Source organism: Sylvia atricapilla, chromosome 11 (genome assembly GCF_009819655.1).
Source record: "Sylvia atricapilla isolate bSylAtr1 chromosome 11, bSylAtr1.pri, whole genome shotgun sequence".
NCBI classification, from domain to species: domain Eukaryota; kingdom Metazoa; phylum Chordata; class Aves; order Passeriformes; family Sylviidae; genus Sylvia; species Sylvia atricapilla.
The window spans coordinates 12,542,543-12,559,969 of record NC_089150.1 but is presented as its reverse complement, the minus strand read 5'-3'; the positions used below and the strand labels follow the sequence as shown (position 1 = coordinate 12,559,969).

The 17,427-nt window shown below is 47.6% G+C and overlaps 1 protein-coding gene across 6 annotated transcripts in view; it reads left to right on the top strand.

The window, feature by feature from the left end:
- The first annotated feature begins 12,276 nt into the window (after nucleotides 1–12,276).
- Nucleotides 12,277–17,427, top strand: part of FLNB (filamin B) — a 70,802-nt gene continuing 65,651 nt past the window's right edge. For 4 of the 6 annotated variants that reach the window (XM_066326707.1, XM_066326708.1, XM_066326706.1 and 1 more), the window contains exon 1: nucleotides 12,279–12,781. In XM_066326707.1, the coding sequence (XP_066182804.1) occupies nucleotides 12,433–12,781 (349 nt within the window). In that variant the 5' untranslated portion in view covers nucleotides 12,279–12,432. Of the gene's footprint in view, nucleotides 12,782–17,427 lie in introns of all 6 variants that reach the window. The other 2 variants (XM_066326710.1, XM_066326709.1) reach the window with 2 other exon arrangements.

Here is a 17,427-nt window from a genome sequence, read left to right as displayed (position 1 = left end):
TCTACTGTATTTTAGAGAAGAAGGTTACAGTGAGGGAGCAGCAGGACATCTCCACTTCAGAGTGCACCACAAAGCCCATGCAGACTTGGAAGACTTCAAAGCTGGCTCCTCTGTCAGGCACCTATCCCTAGAGCACTTTCTTCAGGCAATAGCAGCTCTGCCACTAATGGTTACCTGCACAATGTCAGTATAATGAAAATATCCTTTGAGATTGTCAACCTTGTGTACCCTCTACCACATCCAACTACATCCTGGATTTCCTTAAAATTCAAGGACTTGCTTCCTGTGATCTTCTTTGTATCCCACTGGCACCATTAACCTGAATACAAACAGGAAATTTTAAGACATTTCCCAGAGTCTTTGACAAGATCACAAAACACTTCTCTTTCTCAGGAGCAGAAAGATGTTTCTTTATTGGAGTAAATGCCTCTGCAAAACTGTCTGCAGCCCCATGAGCTGCTTGTGGGCAGGGTCTTTGGGTGGCAATGGAGCTCAAACTTGGAGGTGTGTTCAGCTGCCCCTGCTGCAGAAGGATCCCTTCATGACCCTGTTCCAGAGTTTTTCTCAGTGCCATCAACACACCTTCTCTTGCCTGGCCCTTCTGCTGGGCTGTCTGCAGTGTAGTCAGGCTTCCAGTTATTTCAATGCTGTGTTTTATATGCTCTTAATTTTATAAAAAGATAGAGGTTTATCAATACTTTCTGCTATTTCCTGCCTTCTCTCACAACACCTGTTCAAATAGTTATGAAATCAAAAACTCCAGCCAGCTCTGTGAATCCAGCCCAGCATTCAGGTTATGGTTATGAGAGATGCACAGGATGTACAGATGCTCATCTTAGGGTGAAGGAACAGCTTTTTGCTGCTCTCCATTTCCCTCTGGGAGAGAGCACTGATGAAGGAGCAGGCTGCAAGAACATGAGAGCACTGCCTGGAGATTTTGGAGATTTTCTGTTGTGAGAAGATACCTGACGATAATTTCAGAAAGTCTGCCCAATGGAATCTGAGGCTCAGAAGTGCTAATGGCCAAGATAATGTGTCATTTATTACAAACAGGCATCTGCAGTGGCCTCAAAGGCCTGGATGTCCGATTGCCCTGCTACACACATCAAAACCCCTTAAGAGTCTAAGTCCCAAATTCAGTCTCCAAAGCCAAACAGTGATGGTATCACATTCGCTTTTCATTTCTGTGTAGGCACTGTGCCCATGCAGTTATAACACAGCTGAGTCTGATTTTCATATAGTTCATTGTTTACTTAGGACTTACTATAAAGTTGAGCTTGTCTTATTTATGAGCAGCCATGAAGATATGGGATTTCATCCACTGGGTGATGACTCATTCATTGGGTTGGACTCTTTAGCTCCTAATACATGACATATTTTGGACTATTGGATGAACAGCATTTTTTCATGAGCCCAAATTAAATGAGGTGAATGGAAATAATTAGTTGTTTGTTTTTGAAATCATGTTTGTAGCTGGGTTTGTGCTGGTTCAGCTCTGGGCTCGTTCTAGCAACATGCACAAGGGCAGGATGAGTTGCTGTATGCTATGGTGGAGAGGTGATGAACAGCATTTCTGAGTCAGACTTCTAAATATGCCAGGGGTGACTTTGCTTTGTTTCTGCACAAGAAAAAGCTTTGCGGTGATGGAGCATTTGATACTTTCTATGAACTTTAATGACTGTAACATTTCTTGTGCTGCTGCAAACAATTTGAGAAATTAATTTGTAAAATCACTCATAAAAAACTCGTGTTCTTTTTGTAATAATGAAACTCCTTGGCTGGAAAAATCTCAGAAAAATCCTCAGAAAGAGCAGCTTAGAAGAAGCATACTTCAGCCACTCTTGTCTCGGGCATGCTCTCACCTCCTGTGGGTGCGTCATGCCCCATGAGTTCAGCAGGAAGGATTCATGCACAGGCAGAAATACCGCCCCCGGTAATGCTCAACTACATAAGGAAAATGAAAAGTCTTTAAAACCTTTTCCCCCTCTTCCTGCCCCCAGCTCTGAGGGATGGGGACCGGGACCATGGGAAATGTCAGCGTAACTTTGTCGCAGTGAGTGGTTGCTGCTCACAAGTTTTCACAGCCAGGAGCCCTGCCAACAGAAATTTATGCCTCCATTTCAGCAGTAATGATGCTTCCCAGAGCTGTCAGCCGGCAGGGGCTGGGAGGCAGCAGCAGGGCGTGTGGGGGACTCGCCATGACATAACCACATTCCTGCAGCATGAGAAGATACTCCCAGACCGCAGCAGGGGCAGCACAGCCCCTTCCCTGCTCCCACCCCACCACTGCAGTTCTGAAGGCCCGGGGAGTGCGAATGAACCCATCGGCTGCACAGGCTTTGTGTGATTTTGGGGGAGAGTGGCTGGAAAGTTGCCGACTGGAAATGGATTTGGGGATGTTGGTTGACAGCAGCTGAACATGAGCCCAGGTGTGCCTGGGTGGCCAAGAAGGCCAGTGGCATCCTGGCTGTATCAGCAATAGTGTGGCCAGCAGGACCAGGGCAGTGACTGTCCCCTGTACTGGGCACTGTTGAGGCCACAGCTCAGATCCTGGGTTCAGTTTTGGGCCCCTCACTACACAAAAGACATTGAGGTGCTGGAGTGTGTCCAGGGAAGGGGCTGGAGCACAAGTCTCCTTGGGAGTAGCTGGGGGTGTTTAGCCTGGAGAAGAGGCTCAGGGGTCCTTATGGCTCTGCAACACCTGAAAGGAGATTGTAGCCAGATGAGGGGTCAGTCTCTTCTCCCAGGTGTAACAAGTGACAGGACAAGAGAAAGCAACATCAAGTTGCACCTGGGAAGGTTTAGATTGGATGTTAAGGAAATTTTCTTCACTAAAAGCACTGTCAAGCACCGGAATGGGCTGCCTAGGTCAGTGGTGGAATCCTCATCCCTGGAGGTGTTTAAAAGCCATGTAGTTGTGGCACTGAGGGACGTGAGTTAGTGGTGGTAAGCTTGGCAGTGCTGGCTTAACGGTTGGACTTGGTGATCTCAGAGGGATTTTCCAACCTAAGGGATTCTATGGCTCTATCATTTCACCACCGCGAGGTTCTTTTGTCGGGATTTTGATCAAATTATTCCAGTGAGGCGTTTCGCTGGGGCCCGTCCGGCAGCGGCGGGGCGGCCTGAGGGGCAGCGGCGCCTGAGGGGCGGAGCGCGGCCCCGCGGCCGGCAGGGGGCAGCCGCGCCAAGGGCCGTGTGGGCGCTCCGCCCTCACGGGGGACGGAGCCGCGGGCGAGGCGCCGGGCTGTGCCCTCAGGGACCCCCTGCCCGTGCCGTCAGCGCTCCCAGGAGCCGTCAGAGCGGCTGGAGCTGCCGGAAAGGGAAACCGGTCTGCCCCCCCCAGACAAGGAAGCCGTTCTCCAGTTGTGCTTGACCAGTTTGCAACTGCTTCGTTACTGGAACTTCGCTGCTGTCAAGGAACCTGTGACAGGACTTCTGGGTTGCAGAAGGAAAATTTGCAGTTGCTGTGAGAACCGCAGAAAACTCAGGACACACACCACTGCCAAGGCTGGCGAAGGAGCGAAGGAGCAGGAGGAAGGCTCCTGTGGGGCCAACCAGCCTGTCACAGGACAGGGGATTGCCATCCGGCTGCGTGGAGCTCCCAGGCTCTGGGCAGTGGCTGTGTCATGGTACCTGTGCCAGCTGAGCGCCAGCAGCACCAGCGTGTTAAGAGCCAGACTGGTGCTTTTCCCACAGAATCGAGGTCTTTCACAGTCGAGTCTTCCGACCTACTGCTCCCAGAGAGACGGAGATAACACAGGTGTGCTGGCATGTGCCCCACTCAGCCCCATGCTTTAAGACACAGTCATACCAGCTGGTTGCCGGCCAGCGATGGCTGTGCCAAAGAAACTAAAGTCCGTGCAGAACAGAGGAAGAATTTTACATGCAAAGTTCAACAAAGAAGACATATATCCAGAAGGCAACTGCCGTGCAGAGAGCAGGACAAGGAGATTTCTTGTGGGTGCACCTGGCTCTCCTGGTGCATCTTGCAATCTGGGGCTGTTTCTGGTCCCTAAAGGAGCTGCTGCCATCTGCCTCTCCAGGCTTGAGCCTCAGAGAAGCCAAAAGCAAACAAGGGCCCCCAGAGGCACCTGGGTAGCCATGATGCTGTGCCTGTGCAAACATCCAGTGCCTCTGAGAGGGCAGTGGTGATAACCCAGAGCTTTGCAGAGCTCCTGCAGCCCTGAACTGAAGACATCCTCACTGCCAGGCCCCTGTGGGGCTTCCACATAGCACAACTGGTCCCAGCTGGATTGGATCACCCCCATCCTGCTGCAAACCATGTTATCACCAGGGCTGTAAAGATAAAACCATTTACCTGGGGCTGCTCTATCTATAACTCACTCTTCCCTCCCCCTTCTCTAAAACCACTATTGCAGCAATGAGGCAGCTGGAACTAGAGCACAGCAGCTACCCTCAAAAAAGGCTCTCAAACCATGGCCCAACCCTGTTCCCCTTTTACATTTGGCTCTTGCTCACTCTGATTAGTAGGACTGGGCTTGCCAGGGCTCTGTTTTTCCCCCTTTGTGTCATACCAGGCTCTTGGTTGGTGTTTTAGCTTAAGGAAGTGACAATAATTACAAAGACAAGGCTCCTTGCTTGGAGTGCCATAGCAGATGGCTGATGTGAAGTGCAGCACCAGCTGCTGCTGTGGCTGAACTGCCCTTTGAAATGCACAGTTCCTTGATTGAAAAGGGTCTATATTTGGTCCTTTTAGACAGCTTGTGACTGGGCTCATTCTCAATATTATCTCTCATTTCAGGACTGCCAGGCATGCAAGGAGCAAGAGGTGCTAGCTGCTCAGCTAGCTCCACCAGTAATATCTTTCTGATGCAATCTTCTCCCATAAGTATACCTTTTAGTTCTTTTTTTTTTTTTTTTTTTTTTTTTTAAGTTCCTGATTTTGGGCCTGCTTCACAAAATCTGGGAATCATCATTTTTAAAAAAGCAGGAACCTGGGAATTGCAGGTTTTGCCTGACAAGCCAAAGGTTGAGCCAGAGCAGAGTGAGGATCCCCCCCAGGAGAATCTCATATTTTTTTTAGGGGAAGTATACAGCCAGAGAAGATCCCAGCAATTGGTAAGGCATTGACTATACCATGGAGTGGATGATCTGTTTAACCTTCTTCCTCTCAGCTGAGAACTCCAGTTTCTTTGGACAAACCCTTGCTGAGTTGTCCCCAGACACTCAGCCCCCTAGTTCATGCCCCCTAGCTCATGCAGCTCACACAGTTCAGGGTTTTTCAAACCGCCACCTTCCTCTTGCCCACCCTGGGGTGGTGTCTTCCATTTGTTCCAGGACAACAGCAACACCCTGCCTTTTTCCCCTATGTGGGTGCTTCTTGCATTCCCGCCTTTCCTCTTTGAGGGTGTTGCTGGGCAGAGCTCAGCTGCAGGACATTGTTAGGCTGCAATATAATCACTAATAGGAGAACTGACTAACAGCTATGCAGGGGGAAGGGTGGCTTGAGGCTGGTGACTGCTGGCCAGGTCCCAGTGCTTTTCTTCTGCCCTTTATTATTCCTAATTCTCACCCAAATCAATGTGATGCTGTCCACAGAGGCCTCTGCCATTCCTTCTGCTTCTGCAACATGTTTAAAAACTTAGATTCCTTTCAAGTAGGGGAATGCTCCCAAACACATCGACTCACAGGTACAAGCATTTATGGAGGAAGTTAAATTCTCTAATAAAGCAGCTTTCAAATGAGTCAGTAGGCTTAAGACTTCTTTTATGCAAGATTTCTGTCTGGGAATATTTTTGTGAGAATGTTTAAAAAAGAGAAAAGAGCATGACTTCAGCTTTTCACAGAAAGCAAATCCACTTAAAAGTGCTTTTGGGGTTGGTTATTTGGCAACATGAGAACACTGCAGTGGGGACTGTAGAAGTGAGCACCGCAGCGTCATGCCTTTCCTGTGAAATAGCTGGGATGTTGTGTTTTCACTCTCTCTATGTGTTGGCATTCTCAGCCCACTGCTGCATCCTGGGGTGTGTGCCAGCAGAGCCAAACAAACTCCCCCTTTGGCTGGACACAGGTCAACAATTTTGTTTATGTCACATAGAAGAGTTTTGGTTTGTTTAAAAAAATATATGCTGTTCCCCTGTTCCAGCTGTCCCAAGGAGGAGCTTGGCTACTCCTCTGAAGTCAAACAAAACTATTCATCTGTATCTCAGGTTACAACAGCTCCTGAAGACTAACTGGGAAACACTTGGAATTCTGTGCAGTCCATGAGCTCTGGCAGATGTAAGATGCTTAATTCCAGCTTTACACTGTCACTCCTGCAAACTCCAACTCATGGACTAAAAGCACAAGAAAAGAAATTCAAACCCTGAGAAAAATGGGTGTATCATCTTAGGAAGAGAGCTCTGGTTAGCCTGAGTGTAAACACAAGCAGTAAGTAAGGCTGCAAGTAAGCAGAGAAAATGCCTAATGAGGCCCATGCCTGTGGTATCTGCTAGGGGCAGGAAGCCCTGATTAGCTACACACTGGAGCATTGTGTGGGTTTGTATGGGATCTGACTTCCCAGGTCATGAAATCAGATCCTGAGTTATTTTAAAAATGAGCTGCTATTTTAAATTATTTTTCAACTTTATGTTTGATATGTCAAGTCAAATTTATTTGGGTAAGCTGTGTTTCACTCGGACACCCACAGCGCAGCCATCATCACATTCCTGGTGCTGGGGGGGGGAGGTTCTGGCTGAGAGCAGGCACTGCCGTGGGGACATTTGCACTGCCAGGCATTGTCCTCAGGTACTGACATAAATTTGTTTGGATTTTAGAAAGAGAGATGCTTATACATGGCTGTGAGTATGTGGGGGTTTTTTTATTTAAAATCAACTTCACAAAATCAGAAGGAAAATCAAACACCCTGCAGCAGTTTATCAGTCAGAAAAACAGATGAGCCAATAAAAAGAGATGAACTTCATAACATTTCCATGGGAACAAGCAGCAAGGGGATTTTGGACAAATTAATTAGGTGAATTCCTGCATGAGACACTCCCAGGGAATGCCCTGTTCCTTGCTCTTCCAGTATGCGCTAGATGGATTTCAGTTTAGTTATCTCCTCTGATTTCAGGATAGCAAAAAGCACAAGCAGCCTTGCTCTTGGGCTGTTTACAGCCTGTGTCAAAACCAGACCTTTAATTTCCAGCTGCGAGTCTCCCTGGGACTCAAGGCAAAAGCAGTACTGCAAGTTCTGGCAAAATACTGTGTTTGCCAGATGGATGGCTGCTTTTGGCACCAGTTTCAGCTTCTGGATACATATATAATGCAGCAAGACCTATATATATATATATAATGCAGCAAGAAGTCTGTGCAGAAGAAAAACCATGTTCTTCCAGACAGAGATGAAAATTGCCCCAGATACAACTGCTGCTAGAAGCAACTGTTGCCTGAATAGGCTTTCCAAATATAAAGTTCAATGCAAATTCTAAAACAAATATTGGTCAGTATATTTCTAGAGATTTTTCTGTCTAAAGACATCCTTCTGTTCAATTTGGACTGAACTGCTGCTGCAGGCTCTCATATTGCTCTCTTCCTTGGATAAGAGAGGAGGAAACAGAAGACGGAAAAACTCAGAGCAAGTTGTATCAAAGGTCCTAGCCAAAATCTGTATAATGCAGAGCTTCTTTGCCTTCCATAGAACTGATGTGTAAGGAAAATGCAATCTATATGATGCAATCCATTTGATTCATGCTTTGACTTGAATGGCTTGTCTGGGTTTGGCTTCACTTGGTAGAGATCATGGTAACAGAAGGAGAGGTTTAATGACTGCTTCATCAATTGAGAAGAAACACTTCTATTGTCATTCAGAACCAAATAAATAGGTAACAGGTGAAGAAAAGGTTCAGTGTGTTTGGAAACCTTTGACATGGGAGGCTGGGAGGACCCGGCTGTGATGCTGAGCCAGGCTCAGTGCTGCCAACTGTGTAGCAATGCCATTTATGGTCACTTAGTCATGAAATTCCTTCCCGTTACTGTGCCTGCGGCTTCTGAAAAGGCAAACCTTTAACTACTGTAAGCCTCAGCTACTGGATCTTTAGCATTACTGGCAGGGTGCTGGGTTAGCGGATGAGCTGCCCTGTGGGGATGTGAGGATTAGCATCTGCACACTGGTTTGAATGTGCTACAATGTATTTTATGGCATTTGTTATGCATGGTTTTTGTTTTAATGCACAATGCTGTCCTGTGTTTGGATAAGGCTATTATGTGCCAAAAAATCATAAATATTTTAAAATCTCGTGATAAATTTCTAAAGCTACTGGGGTGTAATAGCCCATGGCCTAGTTATTCTTTCTCCAAGCCTTTGCCCTGACAACTCACAAGTTTTGATGGCCCCAGGGTACAAACCTTCAGTATGCTACTGCTTTGACAGAAACCTTTAGAAAAGATGGAGGCATCCTGCTGGCTTTTCACCACACATTTCTGCTGAGATATGATGCACCTTCAAAGTAATTTGTGTGAGGTTAGTTGAAGTGTGGGGAAAAAAATATCATTGCTCCTTGTGTATTAGCAGCACCACAGGCATCTTTAAAAGGTGACATTTCTGTTGTACGGATCCTCAGAGAGGTGGTAACTAAAGCATGACCTGCCAGGGGCAGAGAAAAGTCCTACCTGCAAAGATTCAGCCTGAATGCTCAGCCATGGCTGACTCCTGCTCTCAGCAGTGTGCAGATGTTGGATTAACAGTTGAGATTAATTCCAATTCTTGTCCTCTTAAAATCAAAGCAATCTGTTGCTGAACAATGCATCAAGCAGAGAGCATGTACAGTGTCCCAAATGGCTGGGCTTTCTCATGTATGGCCCATGACTTGGAGGAATCCAAGAACATATCATCACATGAGACTGTGATAAGTTGATTACCCTGAAACAGATCTGACTTCATTAGTCACCCCATCATGCGCTGTTCACTGATGTCAGCGAGGGCCCATGCTGCTGCTCCCCACACCCTTCTGCTTTTGCAAAACCAGGCTTCAACAGACTTGTCCTCAATCAAACAGCTGGTGTTAGAACTGTCATATCCCTCTCCTGTTAGTATGCTCCAAAAACTATTGGCAAGTGTTCACTGTGGAGCCCCATGGTACCATTCCAGGGCCCCCAAAGATACGATAAATTAGATTAAATTTCCATTAAGGATTGTCAGTAATCCCTAAAAGAGCAGCAACAGACCTGCAAAGGCCAGCCAACTTTTATTTACCTTTACAGTTTAAACTGTGTTCCTAATATCTTTTAATCCTGCTAGCAAAGCAACTCCCTGTGAATTCAGACACCTTAATGCCGTATTCTGGTTTGGGAGACATTCTGCAGTGACTTTTTGCACACAAACATCCACCTATATAAATATGCACATAAGGTATTTCTGCAAGGCATACCTTAGTTCATTTGTAATAATATACAATATCAAGATGGTATTCCAGCAAGTACAGATTCATGGGTTAGCTTGTTTTTATTTCTCTGTCTCCCGATGAAACTTGAAACACAGGTTCTCTTGTGTTAAACTGTCTTCCAACTTAATTTCAAAGGAAATACAGTTTTTCAGGTCAAATGTGACCCCAAAAAGAATCTGATCACAGAGCAGTACAGAGAGACTCTCTCATTAGTAGATGAGACCTGGCATTGATGCCCAGCCCTGCAGTTGCTTCCACAGCTGGATATCACATTTGTGGCAAGGCAGGTCCCAGACAGGGCACCTCTCCTGATCTCAGTCACCCTTTCAGGCAATGGGGTGCTGTGCAGGCAGGGGCTGCCCTTCTTCACTTCTCATCAACCAGAAATCTTGATCAGACCATAGCTGTGAGGGTCATCTGTGACTGGGAAGAAAGGAACGAAACAAGATCTGTTCCTCAGAGAGGAAATTATTTTGCTTTTTTCATTCTCGTTCCATAAAGCAATCTTTGTTTCCCAATAATCATGAAAGCAGTCAAGATGCAAAAAGCTGAATTGTGATCAAAAGCCCTGTAATGTGCAGGGAGGGGCAACAGTGACACAGGCTGCTGCATCCAGACCATCAGCACCCCACCAACCCTGCATGGTCTCAACAGCAACAGCTATTGCCCTTGTCCTGAGTCTGATGGCGTGAGCTGGGCTTGAATGTCTGTGCCAGGGCTTTGCTGAGCACTTCACATCTGGTTTTGTGCCTCAGTACTTCTGATGGGATAGATGGATGGGATGGATGGGATGGATGGATGGATGGATGGATGGATGGATGGATGGATGGATGGATGGATGGATGGATGAACAGAATGGTGGAAAACCACTCAAAGAAACTGCTGTCCTTATGTGTGCAGAGCATGTCATTGTACAGTATATGATTGGGATGAAATTTTTCTTTGCTGGGTCTATGGAAAAATTACTTTTATTGAAAAATATGTAATTTAAAAATAGAGGTCCTAATACTAGTTCTACCTCTTTCCTGTGTAATTCGTATTCGTTGCCTTTGTTACAGAAAAAACAATGTCTGAAGCTTCAACTTTCAGCATGGCACAGGCACAAGATGATAATAAAGAGTGTGCATTACTAGGTGTGGGTGTGAAAAGGAACGGAAAATAAGACATTGAAAGCAATCAGCTAATCCGGATGTAGAATAGTTGCTAAGGAGTCCCAACCCAGGCCAAAGTCAATAAGCAATTAGTACCCATAAAAACATGAAGTATAGGATGATGAGAGAAAAGTCCTTGAGAAAAGGCTCAGCTCCATGTTTCCAGGCTGCTTTCCTCTGGACTGGACAAGCCTACCCTTACAGCAGAGAGCTGCTCACAGAGGCACAATCTTCCCTGGCTCCAGCATCTCTATGTTCTGTCTCTGTAAATTAAAGCTCTCACTTAATGTCAGTTTTTTATTTTAATAATAAAAGCAGCTTCCTGCCAAGTGCTTGGCTCAGTAACTTGAGGAAAGGGCAGTGCCTGCTGCGCCATGAGATACACCTCAACATTTCAGTATACTAAAACTGATCTCTGATTTCTTCGATAGTTTTAAAACAAGAGGCAATGCTGATTAGGGAACAATGGAAGTTTAGACATAACTCCCACTTTACCTCACCTTCATATTTTCTTCTTTCTTAATTTACTGTCAACAAATGCATCTAATATAAATTAGTCTGGAGGAAGGATCTATTAGGTCACTGGAGAGAAACCATGGTGTTATGGTTTAGTGGAGGCATTAGAATAACACCCTTGAAAGAAAATAATTGGGCATTTGTATTCTAATTTTCTAGCTGAGAATTACTATAGTAATTTAATTAAATAAGACTTTATTGATTGTGTTTTTATGGATTTGTCTTCTCTGACAGATACCTGCACCTTTCAGTGTGGCAGCCTTGATGTAAAATAGGTAGACGCACACACACTTCGCTTGAATCAGTGGAGCAGCTTTTGGTAGTAAAGCAAGACCGTAAGTGCGTGCTGGATTGAACCCAAGAGAGGGTGAGCGCGGTGGGCAAAGGCTTCCCTCGGGATAGGGACACGCAGGGACACTATTGTGTCCGCAGCTTTCAGCGACCCACTAAGTGTCATGAGATGTCTCGGGAACCCTGCAAAAATTCAGTATGCAGCAAGGCAGCTGGAGTAGTTCCATTTGACTCTGCTGTCATCAAATGACTCAGCGGCAAGTCACAGTCCTGTATGTCAGCAGGGAGTGGCGCGCCAGGAAATCAGTCACAAAAGTGGGGGGGGAAGCAAAGAACCCCCCAAGAATTCGAATCGTAATTCACTGTTTTTAGAAGTTTCTATTATTTTCAAATGGCCGATCAAATCGTGTGCGTCGACACAGAGGTTGCTGTCCCTTTGTCACATCGCATCTCGTGTGAGCACTCAGCCTCTGCCGGAGCGGGCTGTGTAGAATGGAATCCCCCCAGCTCCGGGCCTCGGCTCTGCCGGCCACCCTGCACAGCTCTGCAGGCCCGGCGAGGCCTCACCCACCCGTGGCTGCATCCACCCGCGGCCGGCACACGGCCTGACCTGTGTCGCCTGAGTGGGGCTGTGGTGGGGGTGTGCGGGTGGGTCGAGGACTGTGCTCCTGTTCCTACTGCGGGATTCATTTGTCTATGGGGCGAGGGGGCTGCACCCCGGCCGGGGACTACCGCCAAGGCCAGCTGCGCCCCAGCGCCGCCCGGCACCTCGGCCAGGTGAGTGTCGGCCCAGCGTGGCCCCCGGACCATCAAGGGCCAAGCCAGGCCAGCCCGGCCCAGGCCAGCCCCCGCGGGCCGGTGCGGCGGAGGGCGTGCCGCTCCCGGAGGATAAAGGCAGAGCGGCAGCGCAGGCCCGTGCAGAACGGGCGGGTCGGGTTGGGCAGCGGCAGCAGAAGCGGCCGCGAGAGCAGGAAAAGGAGAAGAGCCGCTGTTGAGCGCCACGCTCCTCACTCCCCACCTCCCTCCCCGCAGGCGGCCGGGCGGGGCGCGGGCGGAGCGCAGCGGATCGAGGAGGCGGAGCGGGGCTGGCCATGAGCACGCAGGCGCGGAGTCAGGGCGCGCGGAGAGCGGCCGATCCCGACGGAGAGATGCCCGCCACCGAGAAGGACCTGGCGGAGGACGCGCCTTGGAAGCGGATCCAGCAGAACACTTTCACCCGCTGGTGCAACGAGCACCTGCGCTGCGTCAACAAGCGCATCGGTAACCTGCAGCATGACCTGAGCGATGGACTGCGGCTGATCGCTCTGCTGGAGGTGCTTAGCCAGAAGCGCATGTACCGCAAGTACCACCAGCGGCCCACCTTCCGCCAGATGCAGCTGGAGAACGTCTCGGTGGCCCTCGAGTTCCTGGAGCGCGAGAGCATCAAGCTGGTCTCCATCGGTGAGTACGTCTCCGGCAGGCCGTTTTGTTGTTTTCTCGTTTTATTGTGGTTTTTTTTTTTTTTTTTTTTTTTTCTTTTTTTTTTTTTCCTGCGCTGGACCTTTGCCTGGTGGAACCGTGACGGGGCTCGGGGTAGTGGGTGCTGCGGGCTTGGAAGCTGAGAGGCTTCTGCTGCCTCTGTCTTTAAAGAGCTGTGTGTGCCGTGAGGCTGCCCCACAGTCTAGCTGTGGAAACTGGCAGTGAGCTCCTGTCTTCAGCGTTTCCCTCTTGTTAACTGCTTCAGAGGTGAAGCTTTGCTTTCAGGTCGTTTCTGAAGAAACCTAGTGCCAGAGCATGTTCTCTCCCTATGCAGCCAGTTCCTGCAGGCACTGACCCCTCCAGCAGCCCGGCAGGACGATGGCGCTCTAGCTGGGCGTACCTGGGCTCTGGCACGGTGCTGGAGCCAGGCTCTGCGGCTGTGCGGAATAGCTGCAGCTGTAGGTAGTATAAGAGAGTGGGGAGACTGCTCACCACAGCCCAGTAGATGATGCCAGTGTTCAGATTAGCTCTGATGCTTCCCTAAGCACAGTTGCAGCTTCTGATCACTTTTCTCCTCAGTTATTCTGCTGCGGTAGGTTACAGCAGGAAATGTTCAAGGAGCCCTGCTAAGCCCAGGCAGTGAGGGCTTTGAGCTGCTGCCACCCAGGCTGGCATGAGATTTGTCTACCCGTTCCATACTGGAGTATGCAGTTGGTTGATAGCTGGTGGTTTAGAGACGAAGGCTACTGGCATGCACCTCGGATTGCGAATGATCCCTTAGGAATGCATTCGATGACCGTTTGGCGAGTAGCTCAGGTGTGGCCACGCTACTTAGTCTGTAAAGCAGTAATCTGAATGCCTGAGAGATCTCTGGGAAGGAATGTGCCTTTTTTAGCTCTTTGCCGGATAACTATAACTACTACTTCCTGATGTCTCTGGCCTCGATGAATTGCACAGCTGAATTTGGGCGAGTGTAGTTCTCAGTTGTCTAAAATGGTTGGCCAAGGTAAAAGCTGTTTCCCTTCAAAGGCTTTAACTGCAGTAGCAAGAAAATAGAAACCTCTGTAGTTTGGGGGAGACCTGGCCCTCTCTGGAAACCTGTAGCTGGATAGCCTCTTCCTGTCTACTAATGTGTACAAGGAGCTTTGGCCGAGAAGTGAGGACTGTTGGTCCTGAGTGGCTGATTTTCCTCCCTGGGCAGAACAGCTAATGTACTTGCAGCTGGGAATGAAGCTGGTGCTAATTATTTACTTAGAGGTGGATTCCCTTTGCACTCAGTCGGGTTTGAATTGCAGCTGCTGAGTCCCGGGTTGAGCTTTTGCTAACATCAAGAGCTCACCTTTCTGTGGCAGTTGCTGGACTAGCTCTAACACCAGGCCAGCATTCCCCTCCTATTTTATTGTTTTCCCTAGAAAAATGTTGTTACTCCAGCTGCCTTCCTATTTGTCTGTGGAACTTCCCGAGGGTGGCGGGTTTGGGAGATCAAGGCTACTCCAGTCAGGTCCAGCTTTCAGTGACTTCCTTTTTAGAAAAGCTGCTATGGCCGTGCAGCTCCTTTACACGGTTAGGCTGAACTGCAGGGTGTCTGTAATCATTTAAGACACGTTTATTTGTTTTACAGCTTACTTGAATTGTGCTGGCTATTAAAAAACCAAATAAAGTTTAAAAAAAAAAACAGACTCTGAGAAAACTTGAAGTTTTGAGAGAATGGAATGACTGTGACTCCTAATGCTTTTGCCATATCCCAGCCTCTGCATCGAGGAGTGTACAGCTCTACCACCTGAGCTGGAGCCAAGGAGTGGCACAGGAGCCCTACTGTGCCTCCTGGATAAACTGAGCCTGTCCTGAAAAAATGTTCTGAATGCCCTTTCCAAAAAACACAATCTGAGTGAGCTTTGCAGTGTTCTGCTGGGTTGAAGGGCTGAAGCCCTTGGCACCTGTCCTGCAGGTGCAGCATCCATTGAGTTCACTACCTGCTGCTGATGTGTTTTTCCCTGCAGGTTCTGAAAAACTTGAGGCTTCCTTTTTGTTTTTACTGTTTAGTCTCTTTTGTGTTGCTGAACAAAACCAGGGCCATTGCAGATCCTGGAGCTGAAGTGAAAAAAAGAAACTAGTAAAGGCTCTAGGTGGAGAACACCAGGTTGGTCTTTAGTGCCTGGGGTGTTTGGGGCCAACCCTGAGCCAAATCTACTGGGAAAACCTGACAGCTGCGCCTGCTAGACTTCTGGCATTAATAATGCCATCAGACCTCTGCTAAGTGGATGCAGTGCCTGTTCCAGTTATTATTTAACTTCCAGGAACATTTTGGAAGCCATGTGTTATGGCTCAGCTACTGCTGCTGTACTACAACCACATTTTAAAACCTTTTCAGTAGCAAGGTTTTGGCATTCAGTGTTTGTCTATTTAAAATAAGTCTGCCTATACACAGTGTTTGGCCACAACCCTTTCTGGATGCACATTAGCAGCCCAACTTCTCCTGCTGCTGTTACCCCTTTTTTAGTCCCTGCTCAAAGTCTTTTGCTAGTTTCAGGAAGCTTTTCTTATGGCATGAAGCGTCTTCACTTCAATGCAAAATTAACTGCATGTGTAATCTACTGTGAAAAAGGCCATGAAGCACATTGTGCTTTGTACCATCCAGCAAAGATGGCAGTGAATGCTCTGAAAAAGCTGTTGTGGGAGCAGGTAACTTCACAGAGCCTTCTGCTCAACATGAGGTGGCTGCTGTGCTGCTCAAGTGTTAACAAGTGTTAAGTCTAGCCTTTTTTCTTGTCTGCTAGACTGAGATAATTGCAAATTCCTTGGTGCTGAGTGGCATGCTGCATGACAGGCACTGGGAGTAGGATGCCAGGAATGTAGAGTATAAGGGCTTTGCTCTTGGCTGAAGGGGTTGAATCAACGCTACAGAGTACTTCTCAGAGAAGGAAGGGGACTTGAAGCTAATTTGGCATTGAGCTTGTCCTTAGAAACCCTGGTAACTGGCAATAGGAGTCAACTGATGTAGCTTAGAAACAGAGGAGTTGGGTGGCTGAAGCCTGGAGAATGGTTTTGGGATGAGACCTGCCAAGTTGCACCCAAGCTTGCAGCTGGCAGGTCCTGGGTTCGTACTCTACTGCTCAGTTCCTGTTGGCATTGTTCTTATGGCCGCTGCTCACCCAGCAGCCTCAGGTCACTGGTAGAGGGAGGACAGTTGCCAAGCTGCCTTGTTGAGTAAAACTGCAGTCTTGGGCTGCTACAGTCAGATTGAGCAAACTGAAAAATGTGGTTTCTCTGCCAGGCTGTACTTTCACCAGGTAAGTGAGCTGACCTGGCTTGCCTCACAACGGCAGGATGTGAAGTGACAATGCAAGTAAATGGATGGGCAGTGGCACGTCTGCTGCCATGGCAGTAGGATCCAGTGCTGGCCTTGTATGATTTGTTTACAGGTTTGTCTCTGTGGTGGTCCTGTGTCCTGCTGCCATGCCTGCAGGGAGTTAAGCTATTCCAGGAAGGAGATAGGTGAGGGGAGTATGAGGTTTTAATCATGGTCTGTTGGTACTTGCCTCATGGAGAGTTTGGTGGTGGCATATCCCAGCTGCAGGAGTACTGACCAAACCTAACCTGTGCATTGGGTGGAGTTTTGGTTAACGACCAAGTACCTGATGAACGTACTGTGGTCTATAGTGTGTTTAAGGTGAAAGTGTCATGACTTGTGAGTCTGAGGACCTTACAGAAATCTCATTTTAGGAAAACAGTTGAAAACCACCTTTCTTCCATATGTTGCTGATACATTAAAGAGTGACAAACCAAACCATACATTTCTAGAGGGAAAATTGTAAAACAGTAGATGTGTTGTCTGTAATGCTTAGAGCTAGGTCCTTGAAAACTGAAAAAAGAAAATGTGTTTTCAGCCTGTGTGCATTTAAGGGTTCTTCTGTCTCATTCAATGTTCTATTAACACATCATAAGGAGGTAGTCAAAATACAGTCTGCTACTTATCTGTGACTTCCCTGGACACTGCTTTCTGGAAAATATCCAGTGTGTCTTGGAAGCAGATTTCTGCTTCTTGGAAATATGGCACTCCTGCCCCTTGAAAATAATTTTTGATAGATGGGCAGTGGACCTCTTTGCTGGAGGTGGCTTCAGCTTTGAAAGGTGCTTGGTCTCCTCAGGACCTCCTGTTTCGGTAGTTGGACTGCTGGTCTAGTGAAAAAATGCCTTTGCCTGAACTATGAGTTCCAAGTTACAGGAGACTTTAAGGTAGCTTACACAGACTGTTCTTGCATTCTTTTACATATGAGGGGAAACTTGTAAAGTGATCAAACTTTGGTTAAATTACTTGGGGCCAGTTAGACTAATGTGCTAAACAGCTTTTTCATTTAAGGCACTGAAGGCTATGCCAGCTATTCAAAATGGTCTGAAATCTTAACTGCTCCATATTCTAATGCCATGTCCTGTATTGGCTTACTTGGGGATATTTAAATCTAACTGGGTTAGGATAACTCTTTTCTACCCTACAACTGTAACCTAAGAATGTGGTTAGCTTTGTGTGTGGTCATGCTGCTGTTGCCAGCATTGTTCTCTGTCTGCTCCAAGCAATGGGAAGTAAGTAAAACAATGGTCTCTGAATCCCCTAGGCTGCAAAGGAATTC